Source organism: Periophthalmus magnuspinnatus, chromosome 20 (assembly GCF_009829125.3).
Source record: "Periophthalmus magnuspinnatus isolate fPerMag1 chromosome 20, fPerMag1.2.pri, whole genome shotgun sequence".
In the NCBI taxonomy this organism is placed as follows: domain Eukaryota; kingdom Metazoa; phylum Chordata; class Actinopteri; order Gobiiformes; family Gobiidae; genus Periophthalmus; species Periophthalmus magnuspinnatus.
This window is the reverse complement of record NC_047145.1, coordinates 16,261,657-16,284,926: the sequence shown is the minus strand read 5'-3', so window position 1 is coordinate 16,284,926 and position 23,270 is coordinate 16,261,657. Positions and strand designations below refer to the sequence as shown.

The 23,270-nt window shown below is 43.7% G+C and overlaps 1 protein-coding gene across 1 annotated transcript; it reads left to right on the top strand.

Annotated features, from left to right (window-relative positions):
- Positions 1–554: 554 nt before the first annotated feature.
- Positions 555–5,222, top strand: spice1 (spindle and centriole associated protein 1). The gene is made up of 18 exons (XM_055229977.1): positions 555–677; positions 868–960; positions 1,028–1,075; positions 1,149–1,286; positions 1,379–1,481; positions 1,554–1,672; positions 1,747–1,811; positions 1,888–2,000; positions 2,088–2,207; positions 2,607–2,881; positions 2,982–3,113; positions 3,179–3,305; positions 3,923–4,018; positions 4,105–4,457; positions 4,530–4,710; positions 4,784–4,841; positions 4,932–4,989; positions 5,070–5,222. Exons 2-18 carry the CDS (start codon positions 868–870, stop codon positions 5,124–5,126), a joined length of 2,136 nt encoding a protein of 711 aa, XP_055085952.1. The 5' UTR covers positions 555–677; the 3' UTR covers positions 5,127–5,222.
- The last annotated feature ends 18,048 nt before the right edge of the window (positions 5,223–23,270 follow it).

Genomic DNA, 23,270 nt, shown 5'->3' with positions numbered 1-23,270 from the left:
GGTCTGGTAAATCTAGATTCTCTAGACATTATAAATGTTGTTGTAGTTAATCGCTGCAATTTGTAACTGTCAACAAAACATGGTCTAGTACCATGTGTGAAAACAGAAATTGCTCCGACCCAACCGAATCCGATGTACATTTGCGAATAATGAATTATAAATATATTCTTATAACCTACTAAATACCCTATACTAATTTAACAGAATAACTTCTTCAGTTTAACTTTTTTTCCAGTCTCTGGTCTCTAGGAGGGGTCGTGAGCTCAATAATACTGCCATCTAGTGCCATCTAGTGGTATGATTCAGAATTTCATGCGAACTCAAAACATCTTACGGCCACTAGACAAACAGCCCAGCCATAGTTTGAGTCCTACTGGCAAAAGAAATATAGTTACACTATACTGCGATATTCATTTGAATCTGCTTAACCCATTCAAGCTCTATGAAACATGCAAAAGTATAACAGTGTAATTAAAACGCACGTTTGGCATTATACTCAATTTCCCAGAATGCCTTGTGGTAAAGCGGTGTCCCGTGGCAACAACACAGGAAGTGGCGCGCAACTGTTTAAAACTGTCATATAAGACCGATGGAAATCATTCAGTAACTAGTTGACAAGTTATTCTTTTCTTCTGCTTCTCCAAACATCGCTCAAAAGGTGCACTTGTTTTACTAAAGTAGGTTTCTCATTTGATCTGCGCGTTCTGCACCAGTAAAACTTTAGTGTTAACGACTTATGTAGCAAGTAATACCTGTCAGATTTCTCATTTGTACTTTACGTTTTGGTTGTTGTTTTTACTGAGTCACGTTCAGTAATGTTTTATGTGTGCTTAGACATATTTTATGTTTGTTCATTCTTCAAATCAGATGTCGTCTGTGAGGTTTGGACGACAACAGCATCCCAAAGGAAAGAGGATCTTGCAACCTAAAAAGACAGCGCCTTCAAAGAAAGAATGGGTGGTGGGTATGATATGGATCACAGTGTACATACTTAAACGCAGCACTATGTCAAATGTTATCTTTTTAGAGCACAGTAAACGACCTGTCTGTCCACAAGCTGACACCTGCAGAACTGGTAAAACATGACTAATTTTCTCTTTATTTTTGTTTAGTTTTATCCATGGTCCTAATGATGATGTTTTTTCTAGAGTCACAGACATGAGATGATGAAGTCACATAACAAAGTTTCAGCTCAGTGGGACTTGAGGGAAAAAGCTTTAAAACGTCGCCTTAGACATGGGAGCCCATCGCCGCTGGACCAGACTAGTCTCAGCATCATCAGAGAGGTTTATAAGGATTTGTCTTAGTGTAAAATAAGATCTGTGAAGATATTCTTGCATTCTAATTTGTCCCCCCCCCCACTTGTTTCAACTGTCAGGTCCTCTCTGATCAGATGCTGTTGCAGGATGTCCTAGCTCGTTCTGATAGGGCCATGTCTGTTGTCAAGGACATTTTTGGAGATGCCCCCCACAGACAGGCTGGTACATGGCAAATTTGTATTCTATATGTGTTGAACTGCACATGCATGAAATAGTTTTATATTTTTCCTTTAGGTCACCCTAATGTAACCATGGCACCAAACTGCAGTTCTGACTCAGTGCTTCCTGTGTTTCAACGATTAGATCCTCCCACTGAGCTCTCACTGCTTAGTCAGTCTATGATGGACCCACAGGTGTTTAGCTTTTCTTAATAAAACACAGCTTTACTGTTACAGTGGTGTGTTTAAGTTGTTTTATTTTTTCACAGGCTCTTAATGAGTTTGGCTATTCTGATGAAGAGGATTGTGTTCAAAAGGACAACGTCATACGAAGGTATCATTCTATTATTTGACACTATAAGGTGTTATTCCCTGCAGTTACATCTGTTACTTTGTTGTTTTCTTTGCAGAACTAATATTCGCAAAATGAAGTCAAGAACCACAGGCAAAGTGGTCAGGAATCAGACTGCCAACAGTATTCCAGTAACTCCAAAGGGAGCCAGCAAGGCCCCAGACCAACGAGGTACATGTATAAGCAATAAAAAAAAAAGATGTTTGCATATGTATTCTTGGGCACATCAACCCTAATCTAACTGGTCTTTATTTTTAGCTCTTAATGCCACTGTGGCTGTTCAGCGGGTCAGACGCTCACATAGACAGGAAATGGAAAGCAATGATGGAGAAATGATTTCTCAAGTGCTCAATCCTGAGCATTCTACAGGCCATTCAGGTAGTTTTATCTTGCAATTTAACTATTGGATTTTCATTGATTTTGCAATATCCTGTATTTCATAGTCCTATTGGCCCACCTCTGCTGTAAATCTTCCTGGTGGCATTTCCGGTTAAGTGGGAATCCCATTAATTTCAATGGAGAATTTGGGAAAAGTTTTCCTGCTAATATATGATATAAAGTAGGTTGATGTAAAATCTTCAATGTTCATATGACCAACAAGTCAACACTGCACCGATTCTGTGGTAGACTTTAAAACGGCTTTGTAATCCATATAGAACTTATTTGCTGTCAAGATAATCAGCCCCAAACAAATTAATACAACCTGAATGACAATGGCGGTGCCCACAGCAACTTCTGGAATAAGGTGAATATTTTGTCATTGTACATGTTTTCCAGGCAGCGTCAAAAGTTCAGTGAGAAAAACAAAGAAATGTGCTGATCGGAGCTCAGAGCTGGATGGTTCTTCCTTCACTTCTCTCAGTAGAGACCAGTCCAGTTTGGGTCTGTTGCAGTGCATGCTGGAACAAGTGGAGGCAGACTTGGATGGCTGTAGTCCGGATACAATCCCCACATCAGATCACTGTGTCCACCCAAACAGGACCAAAGGGCTCACTGGATTCTCTGTGGCTTTAGTTTCAAGTTTAGGGCGACTGGTGCACCTCTTTAAGCAGGTACAGTAAATACCGAATGTAATACAACCTGCATTTGCAACTTAGTTTTCTTTGTTACGCACATTTGTAATGATTGCTATGTCTTTCATGACAACATCAGAACCAAGAGGAGTGTCAAAAGGCTGCTTTGGAAAGAAGACAATTTGAAGAAGAATTAAGGAAGCAACAAGGATTGATCCATGCACTTACTGCAGAAAATACTGCTTTGAGAGAGGAGACAGCCACTTTAAAGGTGGGTTTTGAAGAATATCATAGTGTAGTGTTTATATTTATACATATCTTTTTGTTACTTTTTAGTCTCATTTTCAGCAGAGGATAGAAGAGATAGAAGAGAAAGTAGACACTGTGGTGTTGGTGATGGGTAGCACTGAGATGCCTTGTGCCCCAACACAGGAACCTGTCCCAGCTGCAAGACTGTCTAGAGGTGATGTGTTTTTTTGGTCGTAAACTATACTTCAAAGATAAAATACTACAATACACTGCCTGGCCAAAAAACAAGTTGCCACCTGGATTTAACTAAGCAAATAGCTACAGGTTGCTGCAGTTGGTCAGGTCTAGGTTCAGCAACAGTACAGCTCAACGAATGAGGTCAGCTGACACCTGAATATACTGAATGACCAGGTTATACCATAAATGGATTTTTTCTACCCTGATGGCACGAGCATATTCCAAGATGACAATGCCATGATTCATCGGGCTCAAATTGTGAAAGAGTGGTTCAGGAGCATGAGACATCATTTTCACACATGGATTGGCCACCACAGAGTCCAGACCTTAACCCCATTGAGAATCTTTGGGATGTGCTGGAGAAGGCTTTGTGCAGCGGTCAGACTCAACCATCATCAATGCAACATCTTGGTGAAAAATTAATGCAATGCTGGATGAGAATAAATTGTTTTTTGCTGGTGACTTTATTTTGGCCAGGGAGTGTATATAAATTGTATAAATGTACAGTGTAACTAAACTATTATAAATATCAAATGTAGTTAGAATAATTTCACTATACATTTGCTAAATGTGTTCTACTGCATAATATTATAGCTCTAGTTGCTGAGAGAGATGATGTCCAAACAGAAATGACACCTGTGGTCCTGCTCTCACCTCCTCAACAGAGAGATCACTGGACACATGTAGCAGGTAAAAGGCTTTGTTCTTTTTATATGAACTTATTCTTGTATACTGTTCACCATGTTTAATCAAATTTTCTACAATTTTGTCTTTAGTAGAAGCTCATCCTATTCCCGCTCAGCTCTTGCATTCTTCTGAAAGCATCAAAGCTTTGGGCTCAAACCTCACCAGCTTGCCCTCCACATCTTCAGTCTCACTTTCGCCTCTGAGCTCTAAACTGTCCACAGAGGCCATGATGGCAGAGATTGCTCAGCTCAGTCGACAGAATGAGCTTATCAAGGCACAGCTGAGTCAGGCCCAGAGTCATAGAGTGTCTCCCAGCAACAGTTACCTGGAGGAGAGGAGCTTGAGCAGTGGAAGCAAAGGCTCACCTCACAGTGCTGCAGACCGAAGGGGGTTTGGGCCCAGTGTTGCCAGCTCCACACAGCCGACTGAAAGTGAACAACAGGTGTGCTCAATGTAATTACAGTGAATAACATAATACATACTAATGTAGAACTTGCAACATTGTTTCATTTAGGCAGAGACAAGCATCCTCAATATGAGTAGTGTGGAACAGCGCCTCCTGGAGTTGAACAGACAAAGTGCAGCAGCCAGGACTCGATTACTTGAGATTATCGACCAACAAAAACGCATAACATCAGCTAAACTGTCTCCTTCTGTTTCCCCCGTCCCACACTCAGATGTCAGTCCAGTTACAGGTAAAGTGTACAAACCTGACCAACACTGCACTGTTTCTATGGTGTTAAGGTTGATAAAGTTCTGTGGGTTTAGATCGTAGAGCAAGTTCAGAAATCTGTCTGCTGCAGGAGCCCATGCTGCCAACTAAAGAGTGAGTCCTTGACCTCAAATATTAAAAATAATAATAAAATAGTTAAACATCTGAATGAGTAATTGAGTAACCTTCAAACTTATGATTCAGAGCTGCTTTTAATGAACCATCACCTTCTCAAAGTCTCAGAAGCAACAAAGGAACAAAGGTTTGCAACATTTTACTTAACATTTCAAAATATGTGCATGATTGTGATCTAAAATGAAATATAATCGTTAATCATAACAGGATGAGAAGCAGAAGTCACCAGACGGCTGGTTTTCCCTGTCAACTCATCTCCGATGACAAGAGGCAATGTGTGAATTTACAAACTGAGATTGTTTTTATTATTTTAATATTATTATATTTTAACATTTTTATCTAGACTGAAATAAATACTTTAAACTACACCGTTTCTTGTGTTTAAATCAAATGAAAAAATATGGTTTAGTGAAATAATATTATATAATTTGGCACTTTTCTCTTAAAGTGGAAATGGTCTGACCTCAGAAGATTTTCTTTTAACACAGTAACTCCTGTTACTACTACTCACTATATTCATCCTTTTTATTTCTGTCATTTCGTTTAACATTGTTTGGCTTTTTGTTTTACATGTCTATTTGTAAACAAAAACAGTGTTTAAAGGGTTAAAATGCAAAAATAAGTCTAATATACAATTTGTATGAGGCTGTATTTCAGCACTTCATATTTCTTCTTTAACTTAACATTTTCGTATTTTCATGTTTCTTTTCTGTGTCAGCAGATGGCAACAAAGAGCCATTTGTGAGAGCCTGTGGCCCAGCAGGAAGAAAATCTGTGAAACCTGTTGAGTTGTGTGCAGCTAGTTTGAGCTATCAATATTTAACCTTTCTTAATACTCTTGAACAAAAGTTAACCAAACATAAAGTACAAAGCTATTTCCAATATATATATATTAATCTTTGCTGAAAATTTAAATTTCAAAATGACCCTAATGCATAATTTATTTTTATATAATAACATATTGTATATTGGCTACTTATAATAGTACTGTTTGCACTATGTGTGGAGTTGTTCATTTACTCAAGCGAGGAAAGTTTTGTATTGTCTATAAATAGCACAACAATTATTACAACATACTAATTTCAAATACTAATCTGTATACATTATAGCCTATATCTTGGCCTACTCACTGGCCTTTCTAAACCAGCGGTAAGACACCTGTAGTACATCCAGAGCGCTGCTGTCCGGGTCCTGACTAGGACGAGCACATGTGTCCTGTGCTCAGATTTCTGCACTGGCTTCCTGTGGTGCAGAGAATAGACTTTAAAGCAGCTCTGTTAGTGAACAAGTCTCTCCATGGACCAGCACCAAAGTTCATCTCTGACATGTTAGTGCCATGTGACCCATCTCACACTCTGAGGACTTCAGGGACCTGCCTCCTACTGGTGCCTAGAATCAGAACTACACATGGGGAACCAGGTGTTTCAGTTTTATCCAACTAAAACCTGAACAGTCTTCCTGAAGATGTGAGACAGGCCTCTACTTTTACAATATTTAAATCCAGGTTCAAAACGGTTCTGTTTAGCTGTGCATATGACTGAAAGGTTTTTATTCTGCACTTTTCTACTTTCATGTTAATTTTATCATGATTATTGATGATTATATTTATGTCTGTATTTATTTGTATTGTGATTTTAATGTCTTTCTTATTCTGTAAAGCATTTTGAATTACTGTGTGTCTGGATTACATTAAAGTTGCCTTGCATATCTTCCATTTTGTTTAGAGCCCTTGTTAACCAGCTTTAGGTTTCTTGTAAAAGTCTCAAATACATCAGAGGATTGTTTACTTTAGTATCTTTAGTTGACAGGTGATGTTGAAGTGGTGTGGAGAGCCCTTGAGTGTTCTTGTCTGTGGTGTGGGTGACTACAATGGTCAGTAGGAAAATCAAAAGGAGTAAATATTGCAGATAATAACAGGACCAGGGCATAAAAGGTCCTGGGACGACGTCCGTAAATGTGGGGTCATAGGTCGTAGGGACATTTCAGGGAGGGGACGGGAGGGGCTCATTGTACCCCTCTACACCCAGTGAAGGACAGACTGAATGGGGATTAACCCTACCCCAGTGCCTCTCAATGCTAACCCTTCACTTTGAGTTTGCCATGTGATCATCTAAAAAGACCCCTGCTAAAGTCTTATACAGTTATTTATTTCTATATACATAAAAACTGTAATATACGTTATCTATATAAAATTTAAACCTACTAGCATATTGCTTGACTATTATGAAACAAAGCTAAGTTATAGAAAGTATCAGGTTTAATGTGGGTGCAGTGGGAGGAGGGGCAGTTTTCTTTACTTATTTAAATTTGCCCCCACTTCACCTTTGCAAAGGAGACCAGAGTCACTCAGAAAAACACACACACTAATGCCTCAGCACACACTGGAGCAAAGTGGACATCAGCCGTGATATTGATCCCTCCTTCAAGTGTTATATAATCAAGAAACTGGATTGCTGGATGGGAGAGATGATTTTTTTGACAGTGATGGTCATTGTGTCATTTTCTTTGAGTGATTTTATTAACTTAACATCAGCCTCAGGGACTACAATGGTATAATGCATCTCACCTGTTAAGATATTGTACACTATCCCTGTCTAATTAAGTAAATTAACTAAGCTAAACTGCATTTCAAGACTATTGATGATAAATAATGACATTCCATAGCCAATAGGGGGCACTTCTTTGTGCTTGTTACAGTCATGCTTCAGTAGTGTTATGCCCAGTATGAGAATGACAAAATGTGAAAAATAAAATAAATAAAATCCACTATTGTAATGTTGGGTTGGTTTAACACTACTCAAGCCTCTGTCATGCTGTGTTTACCTTAGGCTGTACTTGTTTGTTGCAGTATTTTGTGGATGTGTGCGTGAGGGGGTCTGTCTGTGTCCATGTGAGGGGTGCCCGTGCCCTTGAGTCCAGTCCACAGCTGCACTGGGCTCTGATCTGAAGCAGGCTGTTGCTTGCTGTGAAAATATTATTGCAAGTGTTTATTATTGCTTTGGTGTGAAACAGTGGGAGCGTTGTGTGCTGCGCGGGCATGTAAGTATGCAGGGGATCGAGGAGCAGTGGAGGAGAAGGAGGAGAGGGACTAGCCCCCAAGCCCCCGGCCCAGTGCACCCTGGGTAATGGGGAGACCTATTGGAGTTGATTAGTTCCGGCTGGGTCTCAGATAGAGCACTGACAGGCAGGAGAAACGAGCTCTCAGCGTGACCCTCCACTTCCCCCGTGCAGCCTTGTCTCTGGTACAAAGGCAACGCAGGGCCAGGGCTTTTTAAACAACTACAGCTTTGCTCTACTCCACTGCTCCCCTCCAAAAATCAACCACTACTACGACCACACCACATCACTCTGAAACACAAGTCCACTCACACAAATATCATGTAGGCCTTCTTAAGTGGGACAAATGAGGCCTATATAGGAGAACAGCAGTGCTTTCAGTCCACTACATGAAGATGGATGCCAGTGATGTAGCTCGCACAGTGTGTTGCCCATACACTTGGCTGCATATATCAGTATCAGATTCACTGTATTGTGTATTTCTGACGGAGCTTCACATCCTCCATGCTGGACACCTGTGGCATGAGTTGACGTGCTTTTGACACATTCCTGAGCAAAGCAGCATCATTCAAACTCCTCCGCTTGGTCCTATCCATGCACCCTTTATGCCCCACTCAGCCCCCCTGCGATCTCCCCTCTCCCCCTTCTCCTTTCTCCCCTTTCTCCACACATAATTGATTAAGGGCCGTTTTCATAAATCAATTTGGGACGCACATCAGTCAGCCCTGAATGGTTGCACAGTGGCATTAATCTACCTCAGCATGCCCTGCCACTCTGACTTACACACATGCATGATAGACCTGTGTAGTTTGTTTTCTTTACTTTTACTTCACTTTTTGGTCATTGCAGCTTGCCAAACATGAAATATGCAAATGTTTTCAGCAGTTTTGCAGACACATAGACTTTTCCACTGTGTCTGAACACTAGTATCCACTGTTGGGGGAGATGTTGGAAGAAAAATGTGGTATTGATGGATTAAAAGAATGACAAACACATTGCAAATAAAAAGGGTTGGATTGTTTTTTATAGATGCCAGTTCTTTCCATATGCCAAATGCACTTCACCCCAAAATAAACAAATATGCTGTTTGTACACTTAGTCTGTCTCCAAGACCAACGCAGCTCACTCATTGCTGGTCATAATTACACAGCTTTAATTTTCATTATTAGAAAGTGACTTCATTGCCTTCTTATTCAAAGCTGGTGTTTTGGATGTTTGATATGGATGTAACCATGACACCGCCCTTTTCTTATTGCGAAACCTATGCCAAGTTGCAAAGGATTCTGGGAAAGTAAGGAGTCTGTAACAGCTGCAAGTGATATCCCTGAGTCTCCCCGCTCCAGTCTGTCTGGTATCGGCCTCTAACTTTTTCCCTTATACCTTGATCTTCTGTTCTTTTCTTAATACCTCTTTTGTACCCCATTGCTCTTTCTGTAATTGTTTCTCATTCCTGCACCTTCCCTCTCCCCCGGTCGCCCCTCTCTCCGTGCTCCGGGGTGTTGGCTTTAGTGCTAGTGAAAGCTGCTTTGCCTTTAAAAACAGTTTGTCTTAATGAGTGAGGGGGGGACAGCCAGGAGAGCACGGGCCTGAGGTCACAGCTGAAGCCAATTGCGTCCCTTTCCTGTCTGAGGTGCTGCGGGCCGAGGTCAAGCTCAGGGTCAGGCTGGCCCACTGGCTCTTGGTCCGGTTCTGAATCAGTGCCAGCATTTCTAACTGTGTGTGTGTATAGCTAATTTAACTGTGTGTACATGTGTGTGTGTAAGTTAAGAAAAGCAGGGCAGCCGGCACATCTGTTTCTGATCCCCCAGAATGCTGTGCTCTCTGGACCTAGAGGTGCTGGCGTGCCTATAGAGCGCTGAGAGCCAGAGGGAGGGGAAGAGAGGCTGAGGACGCCGTCGCACGCACACACTGGGATACAACATGGTACACAGGCCTCCTATACCCTCTGTATGGATCACATGCTACATACTAAAGTGCAATGAGTCCATCTTACATGTAAATCACTTTTCTTTATAATACTGACAGAAGAATGCCCAAGTGTCCTTCATGAATTGGAAAGTAGGACTGTTTCTTTTGCTCTAAGCCATCCAAACTTGCAATTAAACCAGGGATGTTTCTGTTCAGGAGTAAAGGATTTACATATGGGTACAGAAAAGTCTTCACTCACAATGTTGAAGTATTGTCTAAAATGTAAATTGACGGAGACTGTAACCTTTGAGGTACTAATTTTCACCACCAAGTTGTTGGATCAACTCACAAAATATCCAGCTCTATTAAGTGAAATCAAAAATTCTTCTCAACCTTATGTTAGAGGACACTGTCATTATGTCACACATGAGTCTTAAGGACATGTAAAACTTGCGCTTCACACCTTTAGGCCTAGTATACATGACTGGGGAGGTCCTCTCTCATTCAACAGATTGTCTAACATTATTTATTATATGTAATTACAATGAATGACATTGGCATTGTTTTATGAAACATCTTAAGGCTCCAAACCACAGCCTCTTGCACAACTTGAACACGACTGCAGTTCAGGCTCATGGTGTGAGGGTTGGTTCATGGGTCAGCAGCTGCTTTTTGTTTTAACTGTTGTATGATATTTTGGAATTTATGAAGAATGCCCAACTCATAATGTCAACAAACTCCCTTGCACATATTACTGGAACTGAAGCACACCAGCGTGCGTGCCGTGTAATGGGGTTCTACAGAGGTACTGGCCTTAAGACATAAACAAAACCTGCAGTAATAGTATTAATAATGAATTAGTCTTATATTGCTTTTTCAGACGCTCAAAGACACATTACACTTTTGTGCATTGTTCACTCACTCCATACTCTACGGTAATGTACTATTGTAGTCATAGCTGCCCTGTGGCGGAATAGATAGGTAGCCAATCTGTGCTATCGGTCCCTCCAATCACACACTACACTCATTCTAGGCAAGGTGGGTGAATGAAGATAGTTTGTGGTATTACTGTATACTCAACAGATTGTAGTTGGAATAAGGGAAAGTGAACTGTCCATCACTCAATCTTGAGCAAACCCACAGCGCGATAAAGATATATTGCAAAGAGAGAAATAGCACCTTAAAAAATCTGTAAATGTTATTGGAACATAAGTATAAGTGATAAACCAGTGACACTGTTCATTAAAGCATTTGCCAAGACAAAAACTGACCCACCTGTAGATCGGAATAGCAAATCACTGGGACACAATTTAACAAGAACTTAAAGATCTATACTATCCCATGATTATTACAAGGAAACACCTGCCTATAGTGATGTGAAGCTCTTTTGAACGGCTTTCATTTTTAACAGAACGAAATCTTTTTCTAAGCCCTTCATGAAGAAAAATACAACAAGGCAGTTTACGTCGCCCGGACTGGCGTTACCGGGGCCCCACCCTGGAGCCAGGCCTGGGGTGGGTGCTCGGCAGCGAGCGCCTGGTGGCCGGGTCTTTCCCCACGGGGCCCGGTCGGGCCCAGCCCGAAGAAACGACGTGGGGCCGTCCTCCCGTGGACCCACCACCTGCGGGAGGAGCCATGAGGGGCGGGTGCGGAGAGATCCGGGTAGCAGTCGAAGGCGGGGACCTCGACGACCGGATCTCCGGACATGGAGACTAGCTCTGGGGACATGGAATGTCACCTCGCTGGGGGGGAAGGAGCCTGAGCTTGTGCGGGAGGTTGAGCGTTACCGGCTAGATATAGTCGGCCTCACCTCCACGCACAGCTTGGGCTCTGGAACCCATCTTCTTGAGAGGGGTTGGACTCTCCATTTCTCTGGCGTTGCCCGCGGGGAGCGGCGGCGAGCTGGTGTGGGCTTGCTCATTGCCCCACAGCTCAGCCACTGCGTGTTGGGGTTCACTCCGGTGAACGAGAGGGTCGCGTCCCTGCGCCTTCGGGTCGGGGACAGGTCTCTCACTGTTGTGTCGGCCTACGGGCCAAACAGCAGTGCAGAGTACCCGGCCTTCTTGGAGTCCCTGGGAGGGGTACTAGACAGTGCACCAACCGGGGACTCCGTTGTTCTCCTGGGGGACTTCAACGCCCATGTGGGTAACGACAGTGACACTTGGAGGGGCGTGATTGGGAGGAACGGCCTCCCCGATCTGAACCCGAGCGGTGTTTTGTTATTGGACTTCTGTGCTAGTCACAGCTTGTCCATAACAAACACCATGTTCGAGCACAAGGGTGTCCATCGGTGCACATGGCACCAGGACACTCTAGGTCGGAGGTCGATGATCGACTTTGTTGTCGTGTCATCTGACCTCCGACCGCGTGTCTTGGACACTCGGGTGAAGAGAGGGGCTGAGCTGTCAACTGATCACCACCTGGTGGTGAGTTGGATCCGCTGGCGGAGGAGGAAGCCGGACAGACCTGGCAGGCCCAAGCGTATTGTGAGGGTCTGCTGGGAACGTCTGGCGGAGCCCTCTGTCAGGGGGGTCTTCAACTCCCGCCTCCGGGAGAGCTTCTCCCTGATCCCGGGGGAGGTTGGAGACATGGACTCCGAGTGGGCCATGTTCTCCACCTCTATTGTTGATGCGGCTGCTCGTAGCTGTGGTCGTAAGGTCTGTGGTGCTTGTCGCGGCGGCAATCCCCGAACCCGGTGGTGGACACCGGAAGTAAGGGATGCCGTCAAGCTGAAGAAGGAGTCCTATCGAGCCTTGTTGGCTCGTGGGACTCCTGAGGCAGCTGATGAGTACCGGCAGGCCAAGCGTGCCGCGGCTCGGGCAGTCGCAGAGGCAAAAACTCGGGGTTGGGAGGAGTTCGGGGAGGCCATGGAGGAGGACTATCGGACGGCCTCAAAGAGATTCTGGCAAACCGTCCGACGCCTCAGGAGGGGAAAGCAGTGCTTCACCAACACTGTTTACAGTGCGGGTGGAGAGCTGCTGACCTCGACTGGGGATGTTGTCGGGCGGTGGAAGGAATACTTTGAGGATCTCCTCAATCCCACTGTCACGTCTTCCGAGGAGGAAGCAGAAACTGGGGACCCAGAGGCGGACTCGTCCATCACCCTGGCTGAAGTCACTGAGGTGGTTGGCAAGCTCCTCGGTGGCAAGGCTCCGGGGGTGGATGAGATCCGTCCTGAGTACCTCAAGTCTCTGGATGTTGTGGGACTGTCTTGGCTGACACGTCTCTGCAACATCGCGTGGCGGTCGGGGACAGTACCTGTGGAATGGCAGACCGGGGTGGTGGTCCCTCTGTATAAAAAGGGGGACCGGAGGGTGTGTTCCAATTACAGGGGAATCACACTCCTCAGCCTTCCCGGTAAGGTCTATTCCAGGGTGCTGGAGAGGAGAATCCGACCGATAGTCGAACCTCGGATTCAGGAGGAGCAGTGTGGTTTTCGTCCTGGTCGTGGAACACTGGACCAGCTCTATACTCTCCATCGGGTCCTCGAGGGCTCATGGGAGTATGCCCAACCAGTCCACATGTGTTTTGTGGATCTGGAGAAGGCATTCGACCGTGTCCCTCGTGGTGTCCTTTGGGGGGTGCTCTGGGAGTATGGGGTCCGGGGCTCTTTGCTAAGGGCTGTCCGGTCCCTGTATGACCGGAGCAGGAGCTGTGTTCGCATTGCCGGCAGTAAGTCAGACCTGTTCCCAGTGCATGTTGGACTCCGCCAGGGCTGCCCTTTGTCACCGGTTCTGTTCATTATATTTATGGACAGAATTTCTAGGCGCAGTCAGGGGCCGGAGGGGGCCTGGTTTGGGAACCACAGGATTTCATCTCTGCTGTTTGCAGATGATGTTGTCCTGATGGCTTCTTCGAGCCAGGACCTGCAGCAGGCACTGGGGCGGTTTGCAGCCGAGTGTGAAGCGGCTGGGATGAGAATCAGCTCCTCCAAATCCGAGGCCATGGTTCTCGACCGGAAAAAGGTGGTTTGCTCTCTCCGGGTGGGTGGTGAGTCTCTGCCCCAAGTGGAGGAGTTCAAGTATCTCGGGGTCTTGTTCACGAGTGAGGGAAGGATGGAGCGTGAGATTGACAGGCGGATCGGTGCAGCGTCTGCAGTGATGCGGTTGCTGTATCGGTCCGTTGTGGTAAAGAAGGAGCTGAGCCGGAAGGCGAAGCTCTCGATTTACCGGTCAATCTACGTTCCTACCCTCACCTATGGTCATGAGCTTTGGGTAATGACCGAAAGGACAAGATCGCGGATACAAGCGGCTGAAATGGGCTTCCTCCGCAGAGTGGCCGGGCGCACCCTTAGGGATAGGGTGAGGAGCTCGGTCACACGGGAGGAGCTCGGAGTAGAGCCGCTGCTCCTACACGTTGAGAGGAACCAGCTGAGGTGGCTCGGGCATCTGCTCAGGATGCCTCCTGGACGCCTCCCTAGGGAGGTGTTCTGGGCATGTCCCACCGGGAGGAGGCCCCGGGGAAGACCCAGGACACGCTGGAGGGACTATGTCTCTCGGCTGGCCTGGGAACGCCTTGGGGTCCCACCGGAGGAGCTGGAGGACGTGTCCGGGGTGAGGGAAGTCTGGGAGTCCCTGCTTAGACTGCTGCCCCCGCGACCCGGCCCCGGATAAGCGGAAGAAAATGGATGGATGGATGGAAATCTTTTTCTTTCTAATTTGGAGAGCAGGCGACAGGAGTGAGAGCTTAAACACACTCCTACTCTCAGTTTGAACCATTTTAACAGATCTCTGTGATTAGTGTGTGTAGATAAACTGAGTTCTCAAATTGGCTTCTATCATATACAGCGGAGTGATGCGTCTCGTCCAATCACAACACATGGTCAGGACTAATTGAATAGGGAACGAGGAGCCCATATTTGGATTTCATCATTCGTTTTAGCGATTTTAGGCCTAGATTAGGCCACACTCTCGTCCTTACCTCCTCTCTCCCCCCTCGCTCGGTGCTGTCCGCGTGGAGAAGGTGAGTTTTTGGAGATGAAACAGTGCGTCAGGCTTTGAACAGGGCCAGTAAAGCAGGCGCACATTAACGAGCGTAACTAACGAGCTGCAGCAGTTGGATCACACCGGCCCGTGCACACATACACCTACACCATGTCTCCTTCGTGATATAGTCCTCTTTCACTCCCTTTTTTCTCCCCATTGCAGCTTTTCTACATTTTTCACACATGTGTTTCATACAGGACACGCTGCAGTCGTTTAAAATACCTTTGGTGTTGAGCCAAGTCCCTCCAACTAAAAAAGCGCATTTAAAGTGCACTTTGTGTTCAACCTTATTTTGTATTTTATTAAAAAGGATGTTATTCCACTAAACATGTCTCTCTTCAATATGATAGGCCTATGTTCATATAACTACAAATGTGCACAGGATACCAAATGAATGAGGTTAAATGCATTTAAACTGGGCACTCTCCTGAGCCTGATAAGTTAGATATGGTTTTTAATTGAAATATGAGCCAGCTGCACAAATGTTAACAAAGCTGGAAGGTAGAGGCCTATTTTAAAAAGATGCAATTTATAATAGTATAATTTTGTTTAGTTAATTAATACTGTAACTTTCACAAGCCACTTTTTTCTTCTGTATAGACAGGAGTTCAGGAAAAGGGCCATCAGATATTAGAATTTTTAATGATGCTTCATGTTGTTTCTGCAGGTTGTGGATAATAAGAACACCCAGAGAGGAAGAGAGACTCTGGGTGTTCTTATTGTCTCCCACAGATTTACCAACATCAAAGCTGTCATAAATCAGCTTCACAATGACAGTAACTATTTATCATGCATTTTTGCTTATCTGCACTGGGCACCAGCCAAACAATAAATATACCATAGCCTTTTATATTTCTGACATCTGCAGCACACTGTCTTATTTTCTGTTCCCATTCCAGCATCTGAACACATTTAATTAGTTTATCAATCTTGGTCTCTCTCCATTTCCCGCAGGCTGAGTCTTACTGCACTTTCTGTGAAGAACAACAGACAAGGAAAACAAGAATATTTCTTTAAGGTAAGGGAACTTTATGACCATGGACCACTCTCTTATTTTACTGTTGACCCAACCCACCATATAGGCACTAGGCACTACGGATAGCTATGCAGTTGTTTACCTGTTTTACTAATGACCTATTTACAGGGATTGAGATTTTGGGCAATCACCCCTACTGTCCTATAGATTATGTTAATGTTTTAGAGTCATAAAGCATAAAATGGTGGTAAACAAATATTAGCTAAATGTTCATGACCCAAAATATCTTAAAGTTGTTCTTGTAGAAACTGCTCTACAAAAGTGAACCAGTTCAACATCACATTTAAATCTGTGCTGGACACACCTGAGACAATAAAGCAGAATATTTTGCCAGGAAAAGCAATTTCATTCAGTCTCCATCCTGCTTTTCCCCAAGGCACTCCAAACTGCCCCGTACTTAACTTCTCCAACCCCTGAACCCCATCCAATGTACTTTCCCCCCTTTCTCACATCGTCCCAAATGCTTATCCTGTTCCCAGCACCAGTTCTCTCTTTTTCTCTCTCTTTCCTTGGCTAAGGTCCCGGGACGTTTACCTCACCCTCTCCTCTCTCTCTCCCCCTACAGGCTAGAACAGAGAGGTACTTTACGGCCCTGTCATCTCGGCTGAGCTGTAAAATACACATCTGGAATTGCACTCTCCATGCTCGAAGGCCCTGCACTCCTGTGTCTCCACAAAAAAGAAAAGAAAATGCTCCCATAACAAGCTACAAACACTGAAAAAATACAGTCAGATTAAGTGAGATGTTTCTGAGGACTGTTGCCGTGGAGAGAGGAGTAGGTACAGTTAGCCATGTTGGATTCACCGCCCACTGAGGTCGAAAGATTGTTTTGGGTGGTGGTCAAGCTTTCACAGTGTGTTCATATACTTAATGGGAGTTTGTCTTTTGACCCGGATTCACTGAGTTTTTGTATGAGAAAGTGAGCGCGTCCTCGTCTGAAGCGTGACTATATATACATTTAATAAGGGCCTGTGTGGTGCGGTAATAGGCGGTTGGGTTCAGCTTTGGTACATAGAGGAAATGTCAGCTACAGATACAGAGCTAAGAGAGCGTAGAAAAAACAAATTGATTTGACGAAGTTGCCACCTCATCTGTTGTGATAAGGAAACATGGCATTAACACTTTACTTAAGGCCGCCTTTAACGAAAACATTAGGTTTCTTATCCCACAAGGAAAGTGTAGATTAAAAACCAAAAGTGCAAAAACAAACAGTACAAGTACAGTATTTTTGAACACGCTGTTTTAAGAATGTAGAGCATTTTCAAACATGTTTTTTATGTCAGATTTCTCAGATAAGTGTCCTGTGCATATAGGTCCAATCCAAAACTCCTGTTTTTCCTATCTCAGAATAAAAACATAAAAGTATTCATATTTTTTTTCAAGTATTATGTTTGTAGTTGTAGTAATCTCGCATGTTTATTACTATCCCATTTACATCCACCAGAATCAAATGCAGAGCAGTTTGGCTCTCACAAATGAAGTAAGTAGATCCTTGTTACACTAATTTACCTTTATTGGAAAAGATTTAAGTGAAATTCTTCAAATTGTTTTCAATACAGGAAATAATGGGTCAAAGTCACAGTGATAAATTTACAGCATTATTAAATGCACTTTTAAGATAATAGTGATTGCGGGCTAGTTAATGTCTAAGCTTATTTCTTCCCTCAGAAAACTAGGTCCAGTTTCAGAGACACCTCATTGATGAAGGGTCTCTGATGAGTTTTGCTTTGGATCAAACACCCTATTCCTCAAATCCTTAGGCAGTCCTAAAGCAAACAAACCAAATCTCTTTATATTATATATTATATTTGTCTTTGTACATAAGTTGCAAAATATGAAATAATTGAACATGACTTAATGAATTGGTCATGAGTCGTCCGTTCCCTGTACAGTCATGATTTCTGCACTGTGCAACCTAATCGCCATGGGAGAACCAGGGGAAAAATGAGGTCTACCAAAGGGGGAACAAACTCCACCTCTTTCACATTTTATTAAACCAACTTTGAGAAATGTCCCTTCAGGAGTAAATTTGGATCCCAGTACTGTTAACCATCTCCATGTGCCACCTCCGGGCCGTCCTGTGAAAGCTGTTCTTGACTGTGCGTCTGTGTAAGAGTTGGGGAGGGTCGGGTTTCTGTGCGATGGGAGGTGCTGCTTGGCGCTGTAGGCAGAGCTGCACTGTGCGGTAGGTAAATAGGGCCCTGACCTAGGCCTGCCAGAGGAACGCGCTCTATCCCTCTGCCAGAGTCTTTTCACTTTTGTTTTTGTGTTGTTTTTTATTGTGAGCTGGATGTGGAGGGAGGAGGACGGTGAGGGTGGGGTAAGATGAAGGTGGACTCTCTGTGTGTGTGAGGCAGAGGCTATTAACGAGCACCATCGTTTTTCTAATTAGTGCTTTGGGGAATATTTTCTTAAGGATGATTGGCCCTCCCCACAGAGATTTTGTGAGAAATGTATGTGTTCTGTATCTCAGCCATCTGTGGTTCTGTCCCGAAGAAACTAGCTGTATTTTCTGTGCAGAGGTCAGCTGTGCTCTTTCTGAGTGTAGGCACATACACATTTCCTGGAGGTATGGATGCTGTCACTCCACTGGTCACTCCCAGTTCATCAAATCGAGAGGTTTCAGGTCCTCTCCCCTTCCTGTGTTCTCAGAGCTCAAGAGCAAAAAGAAACTTTCCTTTTCTCTTTTCTTCCCTCTCAAAACTCTCCTTACTCTTCTTCTGCTGTTTCTTTTCAGAGAGGTCTGCTGCTTTGATCCCCAGTCCTCCCCCTCCTCCCCTCCTCCCCTCCTCCCCTCCTCCTCCCTCCTGCGCCCCTCCCTCGCGGGGCCTCCAGCCAGAGAGCTCACTGGAGCGGTTTCCTGAGTCTGGATTAATGAGTGCAGTTCAGTGTGTATGTAGTGGAGCAGAGAGAGAAGCAGAAAGAATACCTCGGTGGACCACAAATTGTGACTGTGTGTGCGTCTGCATACTGTACAGCCCCAGTGTGTGTGTGGGGGTGTGTGTAGTGTCCAAACCAAACTTTATTTTGTGGATTTTTTTTCAAACTTCATCAAAGTAAGTGATTCCGCAGGAGTTTTCATTTCAGAGGGTCACGTGGCCTGTGCAGATATATGATTGCAATCAAGCACAAGTCGTCCGCCCCATATGACCTAAACCCAGGCCCAACTTTCCAGACCTCCTGATTAAGACCAGCGTTTATTGTTATGTGCTATTAAATGCTGTTGAAGACCAGACCTGTGCATTATATAGGACTATTTCAAGTGGCACTGTAACAATAAGCAATAATAAACCTGAAATGTTCCAAAGCTGGGTATTTCAATCAGTACTATGGTCAATATCAGGGTAAATACAGATAATAAGCCTCAAACCTCATTTATTTCTTGATCTCGGTTACACTTTGTCACTAGTTTTAAATATTGTCTGGGAACAACACCGGAGAGATGAACTCAGGTGAGAAATCAAAATAGTGCCTAGCTTAAACTGCACTTTGGTGATTATATTTAACAAGTACAATACAATGAGTTTAGTAACCAATGGCAAAATCAGTCAACTAACTTTTGCCGTCTGTCAACTTCTTAATGGTCTATGGTGTCTCACGGCTAATTTCTTGGTTGCACTGTTTTTCCAAATCAGGACTTGTGTATTTCTACACTTTGGGCCCCTGTTCCAAGTAAAATATCATTGCAACCATTTAAACTTGTAATTGCACATTCATCTTTTGCTAGGTTAAGAATTATCCTAATTTAGCCAAGATTGACTAAGCCACGATTACTTTTATTCACCAGCCAAGCTCCCAGAGATTTTCATGCTGTGAATGTTTTATTTTTATTAAGTCAATAAATTTGTTTTGGCTTTAACAAAGTTAGTCTTTGTCAAAGTGGCCCCTGGTTTTACCCCTGCCAGACTGTAAGAGCCTCACTTTCACATTGTACTGAAAACAGTCTCATTACTACAACTGATTAGGATTCCAGGATGAAAAGCCAAAGTGCTAAAAATACTCTTGTGATTGGAGCCATGTGTTGGATTTGGGGCGGTGGGGATAAGGTACTGCGTGTGGTGGGTCGGGCAGAAAAAGGGGAGGAGGAGTGAATACAACTGTAGAGAAAAAACAGTTTGTCTTTTCAGTGAGCTCTGATAATAACGCCACGTGAGTTCCTCCTACAAGTTTATTTACTCTCACAACTTACTACATACACACACTCCACTGAACAAGAACACACAACATACAAGCAAGGTCATATGTTAGCTTTAGGTGACTTTTAAAGCAGCATAAGCATAAACATGTAATTACAACCATGCAGTCTCTCCCTCTCTCCTTCTCTCTTTTTCTCTCTCGCTCTCTCGGTTGGGAGGAGGCAGCTGTCATTAGTGATGAAGAGGAGTGCATGGGTCGTCCAGGTGGTTCCAGTTATTCTACCTGAGGGTGTCTGACGGGGAAAACGGGGCCAAAGCGTGAATAATTTTCTTGGCCAGGTAAGTTTCCAGGAAGCTCGACTTGGGTGGTGGTTCTCTGTTAGTGTAAAGTGACACGAAAAGAGCCCAGGGTTTAGAAAAGGGATTTAGCAAATGGTGCTGGATTTAAGAAAGTGTGACTGTTACATTTGTATCTGATTAATTGTTGTGTAAACCAAAAAGTAGTGAGAGATCTAGTGTGACTGAATATAAAACCCCTACAAGTCAACAAATACCTAAAATGTCACTTACACCTTACGGTAAAACTTTACATTGCTACAGCTTTTTGTATCAAAGCATAAACTTACAACTTATGGAAGAAGACAGTAAAGGAACAAATAGTGCTTTGTAGAGGACTATAACTCTCATAATTATAAAGTACAGAAGTTGTTCATTGATTTATTTATCTGATTGGGACAGAGCACATTAATGTACAGACATGATATGATACAAAATGAATGTAAACACCGGGTTATAACCAAAGGCTAATTTCCATCCATTGTCCCAAAAGGCTGGGGTCATAAAAGGGCCAAAAAATAGAATATTGCACTCTCCACTCATTACACAGTTACCATTACTGTTGGGGTTCATTTACTGTGTCGGTACCAGTAAACCAGTTTAATAACAATATTGTTACATTTACTCTGTTGTTAACTACAATGATATCTCTGAGTTTAATATAAATGTTATTTGGCACTATTACATATGAGTCACACTGAAGTTACACTACCATTTATGAGAGCCATAATTTTTCTGTTGTAACAAATATAGTTGCTATGGTAGCAGAATAAACACATAATCTCATCTGTGTAAGTTTTTCACAACATAAATCCTGACTGTTAAGTCTCTCACGGTTCAGCACAGTAAGGATTTAGCTGTCTTGGCCCACACTAAACTGAAGAAGAAGAAGTGAAGACGCAAATTTCTGCTGCCTCTGCACAGATGTGAACAGCACAGGTTGCCTCCTCTGTCACTCAAAACAGACACATCCTCATGACAGCTGCACAAGTGGGCGGGATTTCCTTTGGGAAAGCGCGATTGGACAGCAGACTAGAAGGCAGTGTCTGCTTATTTGATAAGAAGTCGTCCATCAGGAAGGAAAATAAACAGTTGAGCGTGCTGCTACTGCAGAGAGCAGGGAAGGGCTGCTACTAGAGCACAACACAATATTTACTCTGTGGTAAAGACACATATCTCACACTCCGCTCCGCTCACCTGGACCTGTTCTGGGTGAACAAACACTGGGTCAGTGGGCATTTGCACAAGTCATTACAGCACCTTAGAAGAGGGCTTGGAGTGTAGTTTGTGGGTTAGTTTTATGGATACATTGTACACACATTTTCAGCATAACATTTACTTTAACATATGATATTTTCTCATCCACAGTTTCCCATTGAAATGGAAAAGATATTCAGAAGAATTGTAAAATGTTTAAGATGAACAAAGGCCTAAAATAAATGATGTGTAAAACAATCCATTAGGTAGCCTATATTTTAAGGTTTTAATCTTGTAATATTTAAGTTCAAAGCCCAAAGTACTTGTCATGTTGGTTGTTTTCTTTCTGCTTGTATGGGAGCTAATGTCTAATTGTTTATTTAGATAAAGAAGGAGGGGAGAGCCAAGGGACCACAGGAGTCCTGACCTCCAGACTGTAAGGCCTGCCCTCTGGCTGTGACGGACAGATAGCATCAATACGGCTTATCAGGCCTTGTGGGTGGAGACTGGGCAGGCAGACTCCAAGGAAATGCAACTTTTATGTCGTTTATGTGAGAGTATATTACTGTAATAATAACATGACGTGTCTAAATGATTATATTTTGATGGGTTTCATGTTTTAAAACGAACTTGCTCTTTTTGACCTCAAGTTTTAGCCCCATACTGGCTGGATAGTTATTACTCGGCATTTCCATGAGCATGCCTTATTGCTCTTGGACAGTGGGTCACTGTGTTGCATGTGTTCGAGTCTCTGTTAGTCATTTGCTGTGTTTTTTGGAGGGAGTGAGATCATGCTTCTGACATTGACAGTGAGCATAAAGACGCATTGAGTGGAGTGGGACTATAGGCCAAGTCTGGAGGTAAGGGGAAATACACACACTTAGGGCAGCCAGTGTACAGGGCTCCCAAGGGCCAGGGGGACTATCGTTTTCTCCGTTAATTATGACCGTCTGGCAGACTGGAGAGCAGGAAGTCAGGGAGAAGGGGGGAGTAGAAGAGGGAGAGAAAGAGAGATGGAGAGAGAAGGGGATGGATGGCAGATAGATGATAGCGAGGAAGCGGGTGTGGGGGCGAGCGAGGAGCAGGGCTGACAAAGTGAGTCAAAATAAGGGAGGAGAACCAAAAGCCAAGATGGATGGAGGGAGGAGTAAGGGAAAATATGAGGGGGAGGATGAGGGAGTGATAGAGAGACAGATCCAAATAAAACCACATGCGCCGAATGATAAAACCAGGTGCTTGATAAAAGGTGGAATGTCAACATCTCTTTTTGCTCTGATCTTGGTTCAGCCATGTTTTTTGCCTGCTCTGCTCTGTCTTCCCCATCATGTTTTTCTTGACGTGGACTTTTTGATATACAACCGGCTGTTCATGCACTTTTGACCCTTTCTCAACAGCAGTGTACTTCTATAACTTAACTTTACAATGCACCATCCAGCTCCTGATGGGCTATTCTTCATGTGTCTCCCAGGAGAGCATGTAACGCGCTAGGCTGTATTTTTACGTTTTTGTTTGTTGTCCAAAAACTTTAAGTGCTTTAAGGCCAGTGCCGGGCCAAGGAGCTGTAAGAGAGCAGAGCTGAGCTGAGCTGGGATTTAACTGGCTCCAGGTCCAATTAGGTTTGTCTGCCGCATCTGGACACAGTTAACGTTCAAATCAAAACTCACACTTCACTCTGGCGGGGATGTAAAATCACAAGTTTTATACTAGCGGCCAGTTAGGTTTTTACTGCCTACCACAAAAAGCTGGACAATAT

Excerpts from the sequence above, each read along its gene's own strand:
- spice1 (XM_055229977.1), top strand. The coding sequence starts at position 868 with ATGTCGTCTGTGAGGTTTGGACGACAACAGCATCCCAAAGGAAAGAGG. Across the intron at positions 2,882-2,981 it reads TGGTGCACCTCTTTAAGCAG|AACCAAGAGGAGTGTCAAAA; the intron begins GTACAGTAAATA and ends TGACAACATCAG. Across the intron at positions 3,306-3,922 it reads AGCTGCAAGACTGTCTAGAG|CTCTAGTTGCTGAGAGAGAT; the intron begins GTGATGTGTTTT and ends ATAATATTATAG.